The 17,084-nt window shown below is 31.7% G+C and overlaps 3 protein-coding genes and 1 non-coding gene across 5 annotated transcripts; 1 reads left to right on the top strand and 3 right to left on the bottom strand.

The window, feature by feature from the left end:
• Positions 1-201: 201 nt before the first annotated feature.
• On the bottom strand, positions 202-3,851 carry LOC105112567 (uncharacterized protein At5g41620-like). 2 transcript variants are annotated; one of them, XM_011008305.1, is made up of 3 exons: positions 2,765-3,851; positions 2,548-2,685; positions 202-1,980 (listed from the first exon to the last, which is right to left on the bottom strand). In XM_011008305.1, exons 1-3 carry the CDS (start codon positions 3,170-3,172, stop codon positions 562-564), a joined length of 1,965 nt encoding a protein of 654 aa, XP_011006607.1. In that variant the 5' UTR covers positions 3,173-3,851; the 3' UTR covers positions 202-561. The 2 variants fall into 2 exon arrangements, with proteins under 2 accessions (XP_011006607.1, XP_011006613.1); XM_011008311.1 differs by having other exon boundaries at positions 2,548-2,670; positions 2,765-3,849.
• Positions 3,852-12,125: 8,274 nt separating this feature from the next.
• On the bottom strand, positions 12,126-13,813 carry LOC105112550 (photosystem I subunit O-like). The gene is made up of 4 exons (XM_011008283.1): positions 13,612-13,813; positions 13,433-13,505; positions 13,152-13,331; positions 12,126-12,333 (listed from the first exon to the last, which is right to left on the bottom strand). Exons 1-4 carry the CDS (start codon positions 13,715-13,717, stop codon positions 12,237-12,239), a joined length of 456 nt encoding a protein of 151 aa, XP_011006585.1. The 5' UTR covers positions 13,718-13,813; the 3' UTR covers positions 12,126-12,236.
• On the top strand, positions 12,582-12,653 carry TRNAQ-CUG (transfer RNA glutamine (anticodon CUG)). Its single transcript has one exon. It is a non-coding gene; the product is annotated as a tRNA-Gln (tRNA).
• Positions 13,814-15,235: 1,422 nt separating the features above from the next.
• Positions 15,236-16,583, bottom strand: LOC105112558 (F-box protein At2g27310-like). The gene has a single exon (XM_011008294.1). The coding sequence runs from the start codon at positions 16,487-16,489 to the stop codon at positions 15,461-15,463; it is 1,029 nt and encodes a 342-aa protein (XP_011006596.1). The 5' UTR covers positions 16,490-16,583; the 3' UTR covers positions 15,236-15,460.
• Between the last annotated feature and the right edge of the window lie 501 nt (positions 16,584-17,084).

The raw sequence follows: 17,084 nt of genomic DNA, 5'->3' as shown, positions 1-17,084 counted from the left end.
TCCACTGCAGGCTGACCTCATCTCAAACATTATGAAGTTCAATAATTATAGTCAAAGTTGGCTGTCTCCATGTTAACCTGGCAGAGGTTCAGTTAGATGTCATTAGTCAACCAAAAAGGCAAATGATTTTTATTAAAATGTCTCAACGTTTTAATAGAAAATTTTCTAGGATGGCAGACAAGGAAATACTTCCACGCTTCGTTTCCTGAATGCATCTGCCAATTCAATCTCTTCCCTTGATTTTCTCATCTGAGAGAACTTAATAGATCAAAAAATGTTTGAAACATGATTATTGCGTTACATTTGCATGGACTAATCTTCTGAGCAATCGCTTTTCATATATAAATATGATATGCTTGTTGTAGATCATGAATGGTATTCCACGAAAGCAGAATAATAAGAATACGTAAGTATTGGTTGACAAGTGATCTCAGATCCCTATAGCTTGTATATGATTTGTATTTACTGCGGGAAGGCTTGAAATTTTAGAAGAAAATGCAAGCACTGCATTTCTGCAAAAAGGGAAAATATAATAATAATAATAATAATAATTTAGAATGTTTAATGTCTGGAGCTTGTCGAAGTTCGACAATTACCTCCTGCTCCTGCTACCCTGGGCTTCAAATTATTCCCTTGTATCACAGGTGAACCATCTGAAACTACACTGCCAGACTCTTGAAAAGGCAAGGATTGCCCCCACAGCCGCGTAGGACTGTCTAAGTTTTGTATTGGTGATCTTTTAGGGCCAGATAATATGTGGTCTTTGAGAATCCTCACTGACCTATATTTCCTAATTTCATCTTCATGACCTTGTGCTTGAGAATTGAAACCAAGCTCGGCTACCCTTTCCTGATCGGGCATATCTGGTCTTGCCTGATTTTCACTGATCAAGTCACGGCCAAGACCATCAATACCATTGGAATTTCTTGTTTGCAGACAAATGTTTCCCCATTGAATATTATCGGAGATCGACTTCCTTCCCTTGAAATCTTTACCTCCTGAAAACCACTTCGAATTGTCCTCAGAAGCGTAACACCATTTGTAGCTCTTGCTGTTATTGTCCATGTTTAATTCAATGGAATGAAGATCACTATCCGCTGAATCATCCCCGTCATGAACTTCTCCATTTCCTGTTGCGCCCCCTTTATTTTCTTCTCTCTCGGCCTGTTGACACGATCCGAATTGGATTTCCTCTAAGTAAGCTTCAAGCTCTTTAATCCTGTCATAATTTGGAGAGCCATCACCATCTTTTTCACCTACTTTTTCTCTCAAGTAGGTCTCGAGCTCATTTCTTAACCTCTCCACCGCAGCATTTTTCTCCTCGAAATGGTACTTAGCCTCAGAGAGCTTCATCTGGACTCTTTCTTCACGCAATACATCAGCAAGCTGAAGCATTTCCCTTTCTTTCTCCACCTCATCTCTCACCTTCGCGGATTCTTTTTTCATTTCTTCAACCTCAGCTCTGTCGTCCCCTATACCTCTAGCTAGCTCATCACAAACTTGCTCTAATATCTCTTTCGCCCTTTTTTCAGTCTCTAGCTCTTTCATTGCCTTTGACAGAGATTCCTTTGTATCGGCCAACTCTTTCCCAAGCTTCTTATTCAATCTCTCTGTTTGTCTTCTTAATTTCCTCTCAATTTCAAGCTCTTCTGCAACGCATGCTATAGCACTGCGAATCCTATCTCGCTCCTTGCTCTTCCAAGCTGCCTTCTCTTCCTCAAAATGCTTAACAAGGTACTCAATCTCACTGCGGTTTGATCGCTGTTCTCTTATCAATTGATTGACCGAAATGCAGGCTCTATCAAGCTCAATCCGAAGGGCGGAGACAAGAGACAAGCCTGATGAGTGCTTGTCCTCAAGACCGCAGACATGATTCAAAACTTTCAAGAGCTCCTTGGAGGTGGTTAGCCCATTACTAACATCCTTCAAACAGGTCTTAATTCCAGTTGTACGAGACCGGCCTTTCGGATGACTTTCAATCTGCATTTTGAGAAGTTGGATCGGTTATTTCCTCATAAATTATCCCTGTAAAACAACTGTGAAAAACTAGCAGATCCTTATTTTCTCACAAATTCTCAAACCAATCATCCATTGATGATTCAGAGAGTACAAAGAAAAGAAAAACATGAAGAAAAAAATATGCAATATTACTATGCAACATTGGGCCCTTTGAGAGACAACGGAAAATGTTTGGTCCTGATTCTGAGACGCAATTGTGTCAACCCAAAATCCTGTGAAGATTTTCTTTTTTTTTAGGTTGAATAAATCTAAAGAATAGAACAGGTAGAAGAATTCAAAATTTTGATGTCTTTAATGGCTGTTATTATTATTATCATTATTTCCTGGAGATAACAATGCTGAAGTTACTTTGTTGTTTTCTTTCCAAGAATAATGCTGAAAGCTGCATTAACTTTGGTGTCTGTAGAGTCAATTTGAGTGACATATTTCAAGCACCAATTTTAAAATATGGACCATCCTAATCTTGTATATGCTTTTGAGAACATGGACAATTATTTGAAAATGACATCAAAAAAAGTTTTCATGTACCTCCATCAAACTGCAATTGCCAACAGAATCCAGACCTCCAAGATGATAATCAGTAAGCTGAAGTGTCTTCGTAACAACTGATGTTCTTCTCCTATGACTATGGCCTCTAGATCGCTCCATCCTCTGCATGGCATAACCCATTTTTTTTAGTTGAGAGTAAAATTCACATGATATATGAAATCCCGAAAAAGGAAATGAAATTTAAATATGTTTTCACCTCTGAAAAAGGAGTGTAAGATGGATCTGACAAATGTGGCAGCCTTGCCACCTTTTCTCTGCTTCTAACCTCTTTCTTGTCTTCCAAATCCTTTTTAACTCTTGGAGAAGGTATTCCATTGATCTCCCACAAAGTGGCAGCTAATTTTCTTGCAGAGACTGAGACTTCTTTGGCTTTGCTTCCATTTTGATGTGGGGTGCACTTGGTGGATTCAGCATTTGGCTCTGCCAAAGTTGGAGATTTTGAGCTTGTCATCCAGATTGGAACAGGAGTACTAGACCCACCTCTCTTTCCAACAAGAATAGCTCTCTTGAATCTGTACTTTTTGACTAAAGAAGACGACGAAGACGATGAATTCCCTCTCTTTCTTATCTTACACTGCTGCTGCTCTCTGCCTTTTGCCTCCATGAAACTATATCATAATCCTAACAATCCAGCAAAATGTCTTATAAAATTCTTACTAAATAGCCTTGTTTTAGTGCTCTCAGGATTGGAACCACATAATTACCAGCATCAAAGAATGTTTTCCAGGGATTTTTAAAGATTTGCAAGATTTGTAGCTTCAATGAGAGATTCTAGCACATTTATGAGGCAAAATACATGCAAAAGTGCCAAGTATCTTGCTAGCTGGGTTAATGGTGGCACAAAATTCAAGAATTATACTACTACTACAAGATTTCAAAATCTTATAAAGATTTTAGAGATTTGAAGGTTAAAGTTGATAAGAGTGACCCATCATCATCTCTTTGTTCACTCTTTTTTGGCAAGTCCAAACTTACAACTACCTTGAATTCCTCAAAGAACACACACATAAAAGAAAGAAAAAGTGGGAAATCAAAGATTCAAGAACCTAAAAAGGGAGAAAGGAAGGTTGGGGTGGGGGTGAGGACAAACTGTCAAGCAATGGGATGTTAGCAGGAAAATTTAGTGAGCTTTGATTCATAGATCTTGAGAGGGAAACAAAAGGCAAAGACAGAGAGGGTAAACACTTAAATGTGTCGTTAGCGTTGCTGTCTTGTCTTGGTTGATAAACGAGGAAAAGAAGACGACGTGGCGTACACGTGAGCGTTTCTTGTAGTGAATCAGGGACGTGCATCTGTAAATGGACGGTCGTGATCTTGACTATGTTCCTTCGAATTTATCTTGTCTCCCTCGTTCTTTGCATTGGAATGTTCTTTTTCTTTTTCTTTTTCTTTTTTTGAATATATACCTTGAAATCTAATCATAAATTTAATCAAGCTGAAATGAATGTCATGACATTAGATTGGTTTGACCAAATTGAATGGAGTTTGAAACAATTCGAAAGATAAATTTAATTCTTGGATATATTTTACTTAATATTTTGTGATTAGGTGATGCATTTATAAATCTTCACACACCAAGATTAAATATATCTCTCCTATTTTAGCTAGCAATTCATATTCAACTGCTCTATTGTTCTCTTTGAAGAAAAGAGGAGGTTAAAGAACTTCCTCAAGTACCATTAAAAGGAAAACTTTTATCACGAGTCTACAAAGGGAATTATGGGCCACTTTTATTTCTATTTGTTTCAATAACATTTGATTTTTATATATAATATTTGGGCATAGATTAATTGAATGTGGCGTGAAATTATTGATTGTTCATCTCTCATGCATGTAATTAGAACATGGATTGTTAAATAAATAAAAAATTAAAGTGTTTTTAGAGTCTGTACTTGTTTTTCAAGGTGATATAAAATAAGAATTGAATATACATTAAAATTATTTTTTATTTTTAAATAATTATTTTTATCTAAAAACATTTAAAATCTTATTTAAAGCAAAAAAATAATTTTTTTAAAATGTAAAAATAAACAATATAAAACCCAAAAACAAAAGATCATGGGAAAAATGATATACAGTGGGACGTGCTCAAACAATATCAAGCAAGAAATATATTAATTACATGATTAATCATCCTCGACACCTCAGCTTAAAGATCTAAGAAGCTAGCAAAATCATAAGACGATCATGTCCTTTGACATTTTCTTCGTGGCCATGGACAAGCACATGAGAGGATGCAAGCTTGTCTTTGAATCCCACAGCGCAGCCCCAAAATGTCACGTTGAGTGGACAGAAATTCGAAAAAAGAAGAAGCAAAGGGCTTCTATGCAAATATGAGAAAAAGGGAAAGGTACAAGAGTGGTAATTTCAGAGGCCGTTTAATCAGTACCAGGACGTGTATCATCCGTCCATTGTCAGTCAAGATCTTGGTGAGCGAAGATGTCAGAGGGTCGGTTGCGGTGGGAAAGACCCGATCGCTCGCAGTGAAGTCTAGGGTTCCAATTCTGTCCCTACTGCTTTAGTTATCTACTACATCATGTCATACGGATTGGCTATATTTTTTTAATATAAAAAATATATTCTGATATTTCTTATATATCTTCAGTGATGAAAAATAAATTGTGTAGCATTTAGTTGATTTTTATAAATTTGAAAACAATATGAAAAATCTATATAAAAATATAGTTTTATTAAAAAAAATTAAAATATTTTTTAATATTAAAATAATAATATATTAGATTGACTTGAATCAACTCGAATTAACATATTAAATTCATGATTACGTTATGAAACTATGAAAATCTCATAAAAAATAAATTATAAAAACTTAATTTTTAATCAATTTAATATTAAATGATGAAATTGAAGAAACAAAATCTAAAAAAGTGACTTAAGTTAACCTATTAAGCTTGCAACTCGGATCATAAATTTGAGATAGCCTCGTAGAAAAAAATAAATATATATATATATATATATAATTTAATTATCAATTAGTTCAATGTTTAAGGATGAGATGAAAAAAATAAACTAAAAAATAACATAAAAAACAATCTAGATAAATTTATTAAGCCTATGATGTAGATCATAAGATTGAGATAATATCATAGAAAGAAAGAAAAACATTATTTAAATTAATTAACTTTTTAAATCCACAACTCTAGTCATAAAACTAAAATAACTATATAAAGAGTAAATAAAAATAATTTATAATAACCCTAATTACAAGACCAAGATATCCTCTTAGATATGGACAACCAAATAAAAAAACAAATATAATGTTAAAGGACATGAGACCGAGATAATCTCTTAGACAAAAAAACAACTTGATTTAACGAAAATTAAAATACCAAAACTTGCGACCCTAATTATAAGATCAAAATATCTATACAGAAAATAAATCAAAATAGGTTATGAAACTTAATTCTCAACCAAATGAATATTGAATGATAAAATTTAAAAAACATAAAAAAATAACTCGAGTCAACCCAAACTAATCCATTAAACATTATTCATGGGTTATGAGATTGGATTAACCTAATAAAAAGCAAATAAAATAAATCATGAAATATACTTTTAATTAATTTAATATTAAAAGATGAAATTGAAAAAAAAAAGTTAAGGAGAAAAAAACCTTAACTAGTTAGATTAACCTATCAAACCTATGATTTGTGTCATAAGAATAAGACAACCCAATAAAAAAATAAAATTAATATTAAAAAAAAAAAAACATCAATTAAAAAAAAAAAAAAAACACAAGCAAATATTTTTTAGAACCACATCAAAACATGTAAGGAAAGTACTACTTATTGCTATAATACTTTCTTAATATGTTTTAGTATATTGTTAATAATAATAATAATAATAATAATAATAATAATAATAAGTAACATTGTTATTGTTGTAATAAAGGTATAGTTGTAAAATTTGAATTAGTCTAATGTTTCAATCTAGAATATAAATCAGCTCTTGATGATAAAAAATATAAAAAAAATAAAATTAGATTGATCTGGTTAAAAATTTGAGTTAGATCAATTAAGATTTGATTTGATTAAAATTTAATTTAATTTTTCTATTTTTATTTTTTTTTATGAGAATGATGTTGTTATAATATTTTTTTATATAAAAAAAATGAATCAGCCCTCCCTAATGACCTGAACCGAATCGAGCTTTACGTGAATGGATTCAAGTGAGGTGAAATTGTGAAAGTTATATATGTGCGTGTGTGTGGACAAGGGACGGAGATAAGAGGCCTCCCATCCTCCACCTATATTATTCTTTGCTTCTATTGCAAACAAAGAATAATAATCACTCTCCTTATGTCATTAAAGATTTACACCATTAATTTTTATTAAATAAAATATTTAACCTTTTATAAAATAAAATAAACATTGTATTGTATATATGCAGTACAATTATTCAAATTAATATTGAATAAATCATACAAATTATTCTAGATAAAAAAAGAAGTTATTAATATATGAAAACTATTAATAATTAATTTAAATATGGAAGTCAATCGGATTAAAAAATATCTATACATTTATGCTCGGATAAATATTATTGAATGTTTTTAACTGTATGCATCTCTATTCTTTCCAGAGGAGATTTCATTCGAACGGATAGGGATGAATCTGTGTAAAGGCGGTGCCATCCTCTGGGCGGTCGAGGAAAGCAAAAAATCTGTGTGATGACTCGGTATGAATCCAGTGGCAGGAACGTGGGGGCCCTCCAACGACTCTCAAGGTCTGGGACAAGAGGACGCCCAGAAGCTGTTCGATTGAGGGCCACCACACCTTCTGTCCCCTTGTTAGGGTAGACGCCCTACTTCACTGACAATGCCACTGGCCTTCGACACCATCTTTTTAGCAAAAAGAAATAAATAATCAACACAGTTCATGTATACTGTTTTTATTTTTGAATTTAAAAGGTGCTTTTAGTTTAAATTATTTTTTGTATTATTAAAAATAAAAAAATTATTTTAATATAATTTTAAATAAAAAATATTTTTAAAAACAACTACTATCACAGTAACAAATAACACCTACAATTAATTAGCTAATGCATCTTTATTCATGGAATTCATATCTTTTTTTTATAACCAACCATGCCAATATTTTATTACAATTATTATTATTATTATTATTATTGTTATTTATTAAAATACAATAATATTATTGTTTATTTAGCTCTACATTACCATGCAATAATGTTATGAGTTAAGTGACTTGATTTATGTTAATTTATTACTCTAAAAAAACATTGTTTTAAGATTTCTTTAAAAGTGAAAATGGCATCATTTAAAAAAAAATTATATTAAGTTTTGACTATATCAATCAAATTAATTTTTAATTATATTCTATATAATACATAATATAAATCAGGTTATAAAAATCGACAAATCATTAAACTAACCTATCAGACCAGGATAGATTCTACAGCAATGCTCTTGGATTAGAGATTTTTAAAAGCATCCCCTTGTAGTAAAGAGGAAACTGAAAATATAAAGCACAATCTTGCTAAACAAGGGGCCTTCTTCAACATCTCTAAACTTTTGGATGGTTATTGTTATTTCATGATATTTGAAGGAGTTATTGGTAATTTATGCATAATCCACTTGTCATTGAGGGAATCATCATGATATTATTAACCTAATGATTGCTGCATCATCAAGGACTTGAAAAAAACAAAAAAAGAACAAGAGAAAGCCTGTTTTTAGTCAAAAGAAGCAGGAGATAATGTTCTTAGGGTCAACAATTGATCACCTACTGATTTTTTTTTTTTATTATTATTATTAGCATCTACAGATTTATTTTCTATACTGGCCAGTCGTGTTTCTGACAGTCCTGCAGTGAATTAATTCGACGACATGTGAATCCCGAATCCAATCCGAAAATCATTCTAATACTTATTATTATTATTATTTGCGTGACAACGCTGAATGCAAGGCATCTTCATTCCAATTGAAAAACTATACTCAAAATAATACTATATTAAAAGAGAAAAATACATTGGGTCATAAATTAACTAAATTCAGTACAAATTATATCATATCAGATAACATGTCTTTAAAATCAAATAAAATTAAATGCATGGCTGTGAACCAATTTAATTATTAATATATTAAAAGATAAGAATTAACGCAACTATTTAATATTTTAGATCACTTTCAAAACATCTAGAAAAAAAATAATTAATTAAGGAATGAGTGTCATAGAGTTAGTAAATAAAAACCAAGCATGCTAAAACTTACATATAACTTACAATCAATTCATTTATTATATTAAAATATTAATATTTAAAAATTAAAAAATGCAAGAGTATATTTATAAATTATTCACAAAATTAAATAATTCAAATTAGTCATTTTGAACACAAGCATGGATCACACATTTATATTCAAAGTCAAAGAACTACGGTTATTCTAATCAAATTCAAAATGAGTTATATTTTATTCTATGACTAGACATTAAATTCTAAATAAGTATATCTATAAGTGTTAATATATAACCTCTAAAAATCAAGTTCAAAGTGTAGGCTTACTCTAATTATGGTAATAATAAGTTATATTTAGCTTTATGATAAGACATCAAATTTTAAATAAATACATCTATAAATACCAATATATAACCCCTAAATGCCTTTTGAATTATATTCATATTTTTACAAAATACTTAATAAAACATATTCAAAATACCTTTTGAATTATAAACATATTTTTACAAAATACTTAATATTATCTATAAATTATTTATCATACATGTCCACCTATTTTATGAGAGAGAGAAAAAATACTTTAATAAGAAAATCTTATTTAGTACATAAATATATATTTTTTTAACTCAAAATAACTAATTAAAAAAATGCAAAACTGCCATGAAAATCCAGAAAGAAAACCAAGCGCTTCTACCAACTTAATAATAATAATCACTATAAATTATATGATCAAATGCATTACATTGTTTCTAATTTCTAATTTAATCAAAATTTAAATATATCATTAACTTAAATAACTATAAGATCCCCTTAAAAAATCATTCAATACTAGAAAGATGTTATTACACTATCTTTTTTCTGACAAAATATTTTTTTAATAATTTAATACCAAAGATAATTATGTAAAACATATGGCAATTATAATCCAGAAATAATAACATTACAAAATATGATGACAAAAGGATAAGAAAACATTTTTTTTTTATTTCAATTGAAGAAGTATTCTAAGAAAAATTAAAGTGGAGTTGTTGAAAACTATTTATGGCAATTATTTTTTTTTAAATTATTTATTAATTAAATAATTTAATTCAAATAGAAATCAAGTTCTTTCTTAAACACCTTTCATATATTAAAATTATACTTAAAAATAAATTAATTTTTATAGTTAATCAAGTATATTGAAAAGTTTTAAACCAAACTATAAAACCTATTCACTCTCCAAAATAAATTTTAATTGTTAACTACCAAGTTTCAATAATTAAAAATATTTTTTCATAAATTCATAAAAATTCTAAAAAAAATTTGAAACACACTAAAACTTTTTAGTAATGTATTAAATAGAGACAACAAACTTTGGGATCATAAAACATTCACACGAATCGTACTCTTCAATTAACCAAGAGTGACTTCAATTTTTTTAATCTTTTTATAAACCAAAAAATTACTAATTCAATGACATACTTCCGACTATTATAATTCTTAATTCACAACTTTAATTTGAATAAATAACTTTTCAAATCAAACTCATAGCATACTATAACTAGGAATCAAATCTCAACCAAAATACTCATAAAAAGATCAAATTCTAGTAGCCAAAAGTTATCAACTCATCATTTTTTTTCTTTGTTTTTTTTACAATTCCTTAATTTCATTATTTCTTTGAATTAATCTATCAAAAACATATAAAATCATTCCTATCAATCTAAAACTCTATTAGTATAACAATCACTCCTTATTTTTACACTCGGAATTATTATGTAATTATAATATACTCACCGTTACTTATAATAATCTTAATAAATAAAAAGAGTATAATAGGAAACCTAATTAATTATATCATTTTATTTATTATTACTATCTTTTTAAAATACACACACATTTATCAAATCATATAAAATGTTATAATTTGCACCAATAATTACTCGTCAAAGGATAATGTTGCCCTTCTATTAATTTTTCAAGGCATTACAAGTTGATGGGTTAAACTTGATAAACCTAATGCGTAAAATCATAACTAAATTGATTAGAAAATATTGTAAATATTATCATTATTATTAACTCACCAATAGAATTATAAATAGTATTTTTTTGATAATATATTATATTTATCGATAAATATACCAAAAAATAAATAAAAAACATCAATAAAAATTATATATGGTTTTCTTTTCGATGATATATTAAATTTACTGATAAAAATACTGAAAGAATAAAATGAATAACTTTTTTTGTATATTTTCTCTGTTTGTAAATATATCAATATATTTATTATATATAAACTCACTAATAAATTATTTATTATTAATAAAAAAAATTTCAACAGACAATTTTTATAAGTGAGCTCATCAATAATAAACTTATCAACAACGCGTATGGGCCGCAGGCTGGTATTTTTTCCAAGCTAGCATACGTGGTTTCTTGTGTTTTCTCTCCTTATTTTAGGTGGAAGATCATGAGTACCCTTTTGTCTTCTTGATTTAAGTAATCTATTTTGTACATATTTAACTATTATTAAGAGTATCATCGCATGTGATCATGGCATAAATCCACGCACCAGCACATGCCACCTTGTTGTTGAAATTAATTAAATAAAATTAATGTGATCTATTTTTATTTTAAATAACTTCGATATGGCCAATTATGTTCTTATATTTTTGTTATTATTCTTCTACAAGGGTCATATATCATAAAGTATCCAGATCTTCACGTAACATCCTTGTCTCAAATATTGGAGTCTTTCAATTCTTCGCCATGTAAACAAATAAGGAGCAAACCTAAATAAAATAAAAAAATAATAAAAAAAATAGACATTTACGCACTTCTTATTTATTTATTTTTTTACAAAATTACTTGTTCAAGGCACATCAAGATTGACCTTTTTATTCCTTAATCTATATAAGGTATAGCACGATTAGTCCGTTTCCATGCACGTTATAATTGGGCAAGAACAATAGTTAATTGTTTTATTTAATTAAGCATTTTCAAGACTCGAGAAACTTGGAAGAGCATCGTTTAATTTTCCAGTGGAGGTATTTTCCTTGGCTTAATGCATTTTTACATTATAGCATTTTACCCCAACGGTTCAAGCAACAAAAACGGTAATCACCCCCCAAACTTATCATTTAAACCTTTAATTCAAAATTATAAAACACAACCTAGAAGTTGATTGCAAATTAACCCATATAAGATCGGGATTACGGATAAGGAGGATCGCAACAAAAACGGTAATCACCCCCCAAACTCATCATTTAAACCTTTAATTCAAAGTTATAAAACACAATCTAGAATTTAATCGCAAGTTAACCCGTATAAGATCGAGATTACGGATCAGGAAGATTAATCTAGATTAAATTAGAAATAAATACATATTATAAATAAATAGATCCAAATGAGAAAAGAAGGTGAGGTGAAGTGATAATATCATACATGGATTACAAATAAAAGCAGGCTGGTTGTTACTTTTGGAAGTAGTCCTCAGTCCTCCCCTTGAAGCCAATTTGCCCAAATGTAAGGCAAATGAATAGCCCTAGGTGCCAGGTCACCAACCATAACCTGCTCAATTAGAGATTCAAAAAAACCCATTGCATCACAATTTTAGGACTCCTTTTAGGGGACAAAAACTAGTATTCACTAACCATATTTCAAGTAGAATGCATTCACAAAAAAAAACAAAAAAAAAACTCCTCTCAATCGTTTTTGAATTCAAACCCTGAATGATTATATGAAAAGCCTACCTAGAATGATTAAAACAGTGAATAAGTTTCTATAAAAATTATTTTTTTGATGGCAATGTCACCAACGGTCCCATGGTCTAGTGGTCAGGACATTGGACTCTGAATCCAGTAACCCGAGTTCAAATCTCGGTGGGACCTTTTTGTCAATTTTTTTCTTTTTTGGTTCTAGAAAAAGTGGTCAGGACATTGGACTCTGAATCCAGTAACCCGAGTTCAAATCTCGGTGGGACCTTTTTGTCAATTTTTTTATTTTGGTTCTAGAACGTCTTTATATCCAATTTTTAATTTATTACTCGTAATCATAGATGTAAGAACAAATCAGAGATCCATCTGGAGTTCAAGTCACAAGTTGAAGAGTTCACCTTGAACAAATCAGAGCTCCATCTGGAGTTCAAGTCACGAGTTGAACAGTTCACCTAGGTAAAATTAAGCTTTGATTTTTATTTTTCTTTTCTTTTTTTCCATTGACCTCGGCAAAGCCAGGTTTCGTTCCGAGTAGACAAACACTGAGTTCACCAGACGAGATGCTCATATAACTAGGCTCCTAACAAGCCCTCTGTAATAATTATAATCTATGCTTCTCAATTAATTAGAAAACATATATTAATGAGGCTAGATGGATCATGATGGACCTACCAGAACTGAGAAGTGAGCGGAGGAGGGGTGGGGAAGTGAGCAAGTTCAGTCCCGATGCTCTCGAAGAAGAGCCCTGTCAAGCTCTTCCCACCAATTGCTGGTATGCTTGATGGCGCTATCCACCCTATCAATCCAAACCCTATCACGTTCAGGTCTTTACGCAGCCAATCCCCCTGAAAGCTATCATAGAAGAAAAACAAATTAACCAACAATTAATCCATCATTACAAAGATAATTGCGTGATCATCTCCCATATCAAATTGATTACTTTCTACACTTACCACATGAACTTTCCTCCACCAGTGCCTGCTAGCCCCAGAGGGTTTCTAGCTGTAACCGGAGATTTCACAAACCCTGAAATTCAACCATAATATAAGCTAAAATATAAGATTAAATAATCCCTTCTTTTTTAGCTAGGAGGGATGAGAAGTAAATTACTCTACTTTCATTTAGCAAGCACCTGAGCCAAGGCAGATTTTCTTGGGTGAAGAAATGCGAGAAGGAGATGAAAGTGAGCCACTGCCTAACCCTACAACAGCTGATGGGCTAGCAAATGTTGCTGCCATATTTGCTTGATAGTTAAGTTGCTATGGAAGGATTGACTGTACCAAAAATGAACAATGGGGGCGATGATCGATGGGATTAGAGGATTGTATTTTGTATGAGATGGAGATTTTTTTGTGGAAGAGAAAGATTGCATGGAAGTGCCAGGGATCAATGGGATTATGCCACCTAGGAGCTGCATGGATAAAGTGGGGTTAGATGTGGTTTGATTTGATAATGGACACCGAAGAAAATGCTATCCACAAGCTCTAAACTTGTGGAGTGGTGAAGATGGGCTGCTCTTTCTGCTATGAATTGTGCCCAGATTGAGATTGGGCAATAGACGAGTGCTATGTAGAAGAAACGAGCTCCACCTAGACCCAGTTTTGAAAGGTTTTGGACAGAGTACTGGCCCAAATTTTAAATTTCTGATGGTGTGACCACCATAATTATTGATTATAAGAATCGATTAGGCTTGGCGGGTTGGTCTTGATGTGTTAACTTATAATATAGCCGGATAATGATACAAAAAAAAACTGATTTTATTTTTAAAATGATTTTGTTTGGAGTTTAAAAAGATGGAGGTTAACTAAAGTTAATTTACTTAATATATAATCCAAAACTTATACCAGATGCTGATCTTATAATTATGCATTCAAGGACTGTTTATACCTTAGTTTGATAAACATTAGTTTTCTTTATTAAATCAGGAGAAATTAAGAGTGAAATAAAAAATATGAAAGGAAATTTCTCATTTTTAGCTGGCAACCGAATCATTGAAAGGAGAAAATCACAGACTCCAAAACGAATGCCGGCACAGCTACTCGTGATTCACAGGCTAGCTGCTGTAATTTACTGGCCGGCTTCTAGCCGGTGTTCCACTGTCCTTTCTTCTGCCATTTACTAGCTGTTTGTTCATAAATAAATATTTAGCACATTGTAAAATGAAATGAAAAAAGAAAGAAGACAACAGTAGATCGGCTAGTTGTGTTATATATATATATATTGCGATTGGAATTTTGAAAAAACAAATTGGATATAAGAAAAAGCATTTTTAGATAAAAAGAATTAGATTAAAATATATGTTTAGTTAAAATAATTGCTGAAAACAATGTTAAATAAAAAAGTATTTGGTTTAAAACAAAGTTAGATAATAAAATAACTAAAAAGTCGGAGACTGCAGGAAGAAGATTATTGTTTTTGCTAAACTCAAGAACGTTATTTTGGTTAAGCTAATAGTGGATTTACAACAGTAGTTTTCTCATCTCTTCAGACCGCGTGTAAAGCAACAATTCATAGCTTCTTCTAGACCCAAGGTTCGGACCGTAGTTTGCTCTGAGATCCCATGCAAAATCACAACATATTGCAACCAAACAGGTATAAAACTGTGGTAGGAACAAAACGCAGTACCAACCCCAAAAATAAATGGGATATTATATTAATTCACAAGTGTGTGTGTGTGTGTGTGTGAAGATGAATTAATTTGTTATTGTTTCAACTTTAGCATGCTGCGTGAATTGGCCTTCACCATAAGATAGATGAAAGGGGAATTTACAAGTTATTATAAACGAAGATATACAACGTCAAAAACCAAACAATTACAACTCCATTGATTTGAAGTGATTTTGAATCAATCCAATTGATAATTCAACAGATATGCCTTTAATGATCTTTCTTCCTCTATCTTTCAAATATAATTAATGAATGAATAAATTCTACTAAATAGTCAACATTCCTTGATTTTCCCTTCACCTCTTTCTTGTTAATCACCTGAACAAAATGAAGGACCAAGAAGACACAAAAATGGTGATCCCAGTGACAATGCAAACCATGTCCAAAACCTTTTCCATCTTCTGCTTCCTTTCTTTCCTCTCCCTCTTCCTCTCTACAAATTCCTCATATCTTCCTTTCCCTTCCGTCCCACATTTCCCTTTCCTCCTCTCCCCTCTCTCCATTGCTTCTTGCAGAACTACCAAACTCTCCCTCCCGGTCAAGTTCCTCCCTTCCATGTCCTCCATTCCCACACTTATCTCTCTCACCTCCATCTCCCCTCCTTCCTTCTCCCCACAACAAACCATCACTCCACACTCCACAAACTCCTTCTCCCCTCCATCTCCGGCCATTATGGTGGCAAACTTCACCACCACTTCCCCAGTTAGCCAGTGCTTCTGCACTGAAACTGGCCTCCCACTTGACAAATTCATAGCCCTTCTTCTTTTTGGATCTATCAAAATCCAACTTAACGTCATATTTTCTTCAAGTTGCTTAACAAACGAGTCTTTTTCACCTGTTTGATATTGTATCGATGTCTGCACAAACTCTTTGGGCTCGAGCAAGTCAACCCTGAAGGGAGAGCACCTGAACCAATCAGTCAAAGTCTCATTCTTCTCAACCTTCGAGAAAATAGGAACATCCTTGTAATAAATATCAACCGCTGAGACAAGATATTCAGTGCTTGTTGTCAGAAACGATGAGCTGTGATGGTGGTGGTGGAGGAGAGGGTATGAGTCTGAGAAAAATGACCGGTACCCGGAAGAGAAGGTGGAGATGATGCTACTCACAGTTGGATCATTAGTGGATGGCCAAGAGGAAGTGCAGATATTCCGCCAGAGTTTATCTTCTGTAGAGAGAGCATATAATTCTGATGATGCACAGGCTGAAGCAGCCAGGGTTGGGCCGTCTAGGAGGGTGAGAATATGAGTCTGGAGGATGTCAGGGTGGAGAGTAGAGATGGTTCCATCTTGTGTGGTAGTTGATGATGGTTGCTGCGGTGGTGGTGTGGAGAGAGCAACCATTGATGCTTCCGATGACGTTTCCTTTGGTGATGGTGGGGGGTTCAAGACTTTGAGCAGGGACAAAGTGGGGGGAAGGGGTGGGGGGGTTCAAGACTTTGAGCAGGGACAGGGTGGGGGTAAGGGTTGGGGTTTTTTTTATAGGGGATGGAGAAGTTGAAAAGTCAAAACTGGATTCCTAGTTTAAATTTTTTTATGTGAGATCTCTATAACGATTTTCTTACAATATATTATAAGAACATAAATTATTTGGCTAAGTTATGATAAAATTCATGTTTTACGGTATGTTGTAAGAAAAAAATTTATTTTAAAATACATTAGTTCCTAATATGGATCATTTATTGAAAATTCAATCGAAGAAATTTAGATTTTATTTTAAAATACATTTGTTTCTAATATGGATGATTTATCGAAGATTCAATGAAAAATCTTAGATTTTTTCTTAAAAAATCAGTTTTAGAATATTGTTTAAAATATAATAAACAAAAAGTTATATAAAGAGGAAAATTTTGTTTTTTTAATTTTTAAGAATTCACAAACAATTATTATTATTATTATTATTATTATTTTGCTTGGACAGGTAATTAGATGAGAAGGA

This window comes from Populus euphratica, unplaced genomic scaffold (assembly GCF_000495115.2).
Source record: "Populus euphratica unplaced genomic scaffold, PopEup_1.0 scaffold5.1, whole genome shotgun sequence".
NCBI lineage: Eukaryota > Viridiplantae > Streptophyta > Magnoliopsida > Malpighiales > Salicaceae > Populus > Populus euphratica.
The sequence above is the reverse complement of the archived record's forward strand: the minus strand, read 5'-3'. Positions and strand labels throughout refer to the sequence as shown.

What these genes read in the sequence shown, in the direction of transcription:
- LOC105112550 (XM_011008283.1), bottom strand. Translation starts at nt 13,717, where the DNA reads ATGGCAGCAACATTTGCTAGCCCATCAGCTGTTGTAGGGTTAGGCAGT. An exon ending in GAAAATCTGCCTTGGCTCAG is followed by an intron (nt 13,506 to 13,611) that starts GTGCTTGCTAAA and finishes GTTGAATTTCAG; the next exon opens with GGTTTGTGAAATCTCCGGTT. An exon ending in GGTGGAGGAAAGTTCATGTG is followed by an intron (nt 13,332 to 13,432) that starts GTAAGTGTAGAA and finishes CTTCTATGATAG; the next exon opens with CTTTCAGGGGGATTGGCTGC.
- LOC105112567 (XM_011008305.1), bottom strand. Translation starts at nt 3,172, where the DNA reads ATGGAGGCAAAAGGCAGAGAGCAGCAGCAGTGTAAGATAAGAAAGAGA. An exon ending in CTTACACTCCTTTTTCAGAG is followed by an intron (nt 2,686 to 2,764) that starts GTGAAAACATAT and finishes CTAAAAAAAATG; the next exon opens with GGTTATGCCATGCAGAGGAT. An exon ending in GCAATTGCAGTTTGATGGAG is followed by an intron (nt 1,981 to 2,547) that starts GTACATGAAAAC and finishes CTCAAAATGCAG; the next exon opens with ATTGAAAGTCATCCGAAAGG.
- LOC105112558 (XM_011008294.1), bottom strand. Translation starts at nt 16,489, where the DNA reads ATGGTTGCTCTCTCCACACCACCACCGCAGCAACCATCATCAACTACC.